At 38.7% G+C, this 2,500-nt stretch overlaps 1 protein-coding gene across 1 annotated transcript in view; it reads left to right on the top strand.

The window, feature by feature from the left end:
* Nucleotides 1–2,500, top strand: part of LOC125798672 (leucine-rich repeat and calponin homology domain-containing protein 1-like) — a 16,636-nt gene that overhangs the window by 4,411 nt on the left and 9,725 nt on the right. Inside the window, exon 10 of the mRNA XM_049474196.1 lies at nucleotides 427–540. Coding sequence (XP_049330153.1) covers nucleotides 427–540 — 114 coding nt within the window. The remainder of the gene's footprint in view (nucleotides 1–426; nucleotides 541–2,500) is intronic.

The raw sequence follows: 2,500 nt of genomic DNA on the forward strand, positions 1-2,500 counted from the left end.
GTGGTCTATATGGGGATTACGGGGGTTTAGAGGTTTTAGGGGTTGCTGTGGTGTTGCTGTGGTGTATCTGTGAGTGTTTTTGAGAGGTTGCTGTGGTGTATCTGTGAGGGGTTGTTAGTGGATGCTGTGGTGTTGCTGTAGTGTTGCTGTGGTGTATCTGAGGTTAGTGAGGTGTGGTGGTTGTTGTAATGTAGTTGTGAGTGGTTGCTGTGGTGTATCTGTGAGGGGTTATGAGTGGTTGCTGTGGTGTTGCTGTAGTGTTGCTGTGGTGTATCTGAGGTTAGTGAGGTGTGGTGGTTGTTGTAATGTAGTTGTGAGTGGTTGCTGTGGTGTATCTGTGAGGGGTTATGAGTGGTTGCTGTGGTGTTGCTGTAGTGTTGCTGTGGTGTATCTGAGGTTAGTGAGGTGTGGTGGTTGTTGTTGAAGGAGGGTCCGGATGGAGGCTGGGAGTTCCAGAAGAAGAGGCAGTGTATTCTGGAGCGAGCCCGGCTGGAGGCTCAGCTCGCCTGTCAGCAGTACGCCCGTCACATGGCCCACGAGGTAAAACCTGCGGAACCAAACGTTCCAGTCTAGAACCCAACGTTCTAGATCAAATCCCAACAACCCAACAACCCATTCCATCCGATTCACCACCCTGTAGAACATCATTCAGAGACGCACCGCAATTCATCCTGACGTTCAGTTTATAGTGTAAACAGATCATCAGAACTTCAGTCAATCATCTAACCACGCCTCTCCTCATTCAGTGCTTTATTTATTTAATATATTTTCAACATTGTAGATTAATATTAAAGACAACAAACGTAGTAAAGAGTATAAAAGTGTAATTCCTCCACATTAATCTCCTGATCTAAAGCTGATGATCTGAGATTAAGGTGATTTGAGGTGATTTAATTGGGATGAGCTGGAGCTTCACAGCGTGAAGGAAAAGCAGCAACTATTGTCTAAATAATATAAAACCACTGTTTTCAAAGAAATCGTTCAGATTAATGGACAAAGGCAATAATTAGAACAGGTATAAAAAAAACTATAATAATACTTACATAACTGTAAACAGGTGCTGTTATAAAAGGCTGAACTGGCTGTAAATGTTTTATAGTTTAATTTTTGAATTTCGGTGCATCTCTAGTTTGTGAAAACATGGCTCTACTACAGACATTAAATTTATTGCTGAGTGTTTGTTTATGTAAAATCACCATATTTTATTCGTCTTCTTTTCAGTTAATTATTTTAAATATCTCTCCATTCAGTCAAAGTGATCCATCTAGCTACATCTACCCTTAGCCATGGTGGTCATGTTTGTGTAAGTTGTGGTGTTGTGTGTGTGTGTGTGTATGTGGTGTTGTGTAGTGTATTTACTGTATTGTCTGTTTCCTTGTGATGTTTTATAGATGTTAAATTCTATTGTCTATAATAAAGCTCTATATAGAGGTGTGTATTTTGTAGGGAACGGTGGGCAGGGGGACGGGATCTCTGAATTGTCATATTTGATTCCTTTTTGAGAATTTTTATTGGTTTATTCATTGTGAGACACAGTGTAAAGAAAGACGAGATTTAGATTGTGTAAAATGAAAATGCACTCGACATTTTACAATGTTCTAAATTATAGTAATCAATTCTTTATTGTTTTTTTTTCTTTACTTAAACTGTATGAGTGAGGAGGAGGAGGAGGAGGAGGAGGAGGAGGAGGAGGAGTGATCTGAGAGAGAGAACTGAGGGAGGTGTTTGTTGAGAACAGAGACTCATTGTGTCTCGTCACAAATCCCTGTTATCTCTGGGATTCATCATCACAACACACAAAGCCAAGCAAGAATTTACACAGTTTCTTACTAAAAGACATTATAATCATATTAATCAACCAGCTTTACCATCAAACTGTCAAAAAAGTAAATTACTGTATTTATATGGTGCTTTTATACAGAACAGAAGTTTTGAACAGGATTATTTTTCATTAAATACTTTTTTAATTTTTAAATTCTGACAAATATTTTTATTTAGTCTTAAGCTTTTTGATAAATTTGAATAATTATAAATTATAAATGCCATTGAAATTTTCAGTCACCATCTTTTGAAAGCTGTTTAGGAATTTTGAATAATTATCTCCGGTATTTTTAGTGCGGAACAGAAGAACCAGACGCTCCTCAGACATTAAACTGACCGAAATCTGAGCAGAGAGAAACAGAGCATCCAAACAAACCCAGCAAACAAAATGAAAGAGAACAAACCTAAAACAAACAGAGATCAAACACAGGCAGAAAAAACAGATATAAAACACTCTTTATACAGCTGAGGGGAGGAGGCAATACTTCGCAAAGTGAGAGTTCAAACAGACGGGTATTTACACACCAGAGACTAACGGCTAATCGGTGCTACAAACCGCAAAGTCAGGTAACTGTGAATGTGGGATCTGTCTCTGATTGGCTGGAGAGAGCACGTGACAGAAGGTCCAGTGGAAGGTGAATTGTGGGAAATGTAGTGAAAGGTAATTGTAATCATAAAT

This window comes from Astyanax mexicanus, unplaced genomic scaffold (assembly GCF_023375975.1).
Source record: "Astyanax mexicanus isolate ESR-SI-001 unplaced genomic scaffold, AstMex3_surface scaffold_75, whole genome shotgun sequence".
Classification (NCBI taxonomy): Eukaryota; Metazoa; Chordata; class Actinopteri; order Characiformes; family Acestrorhamphidae; genus Astyanax; species Astyanax mexicanus.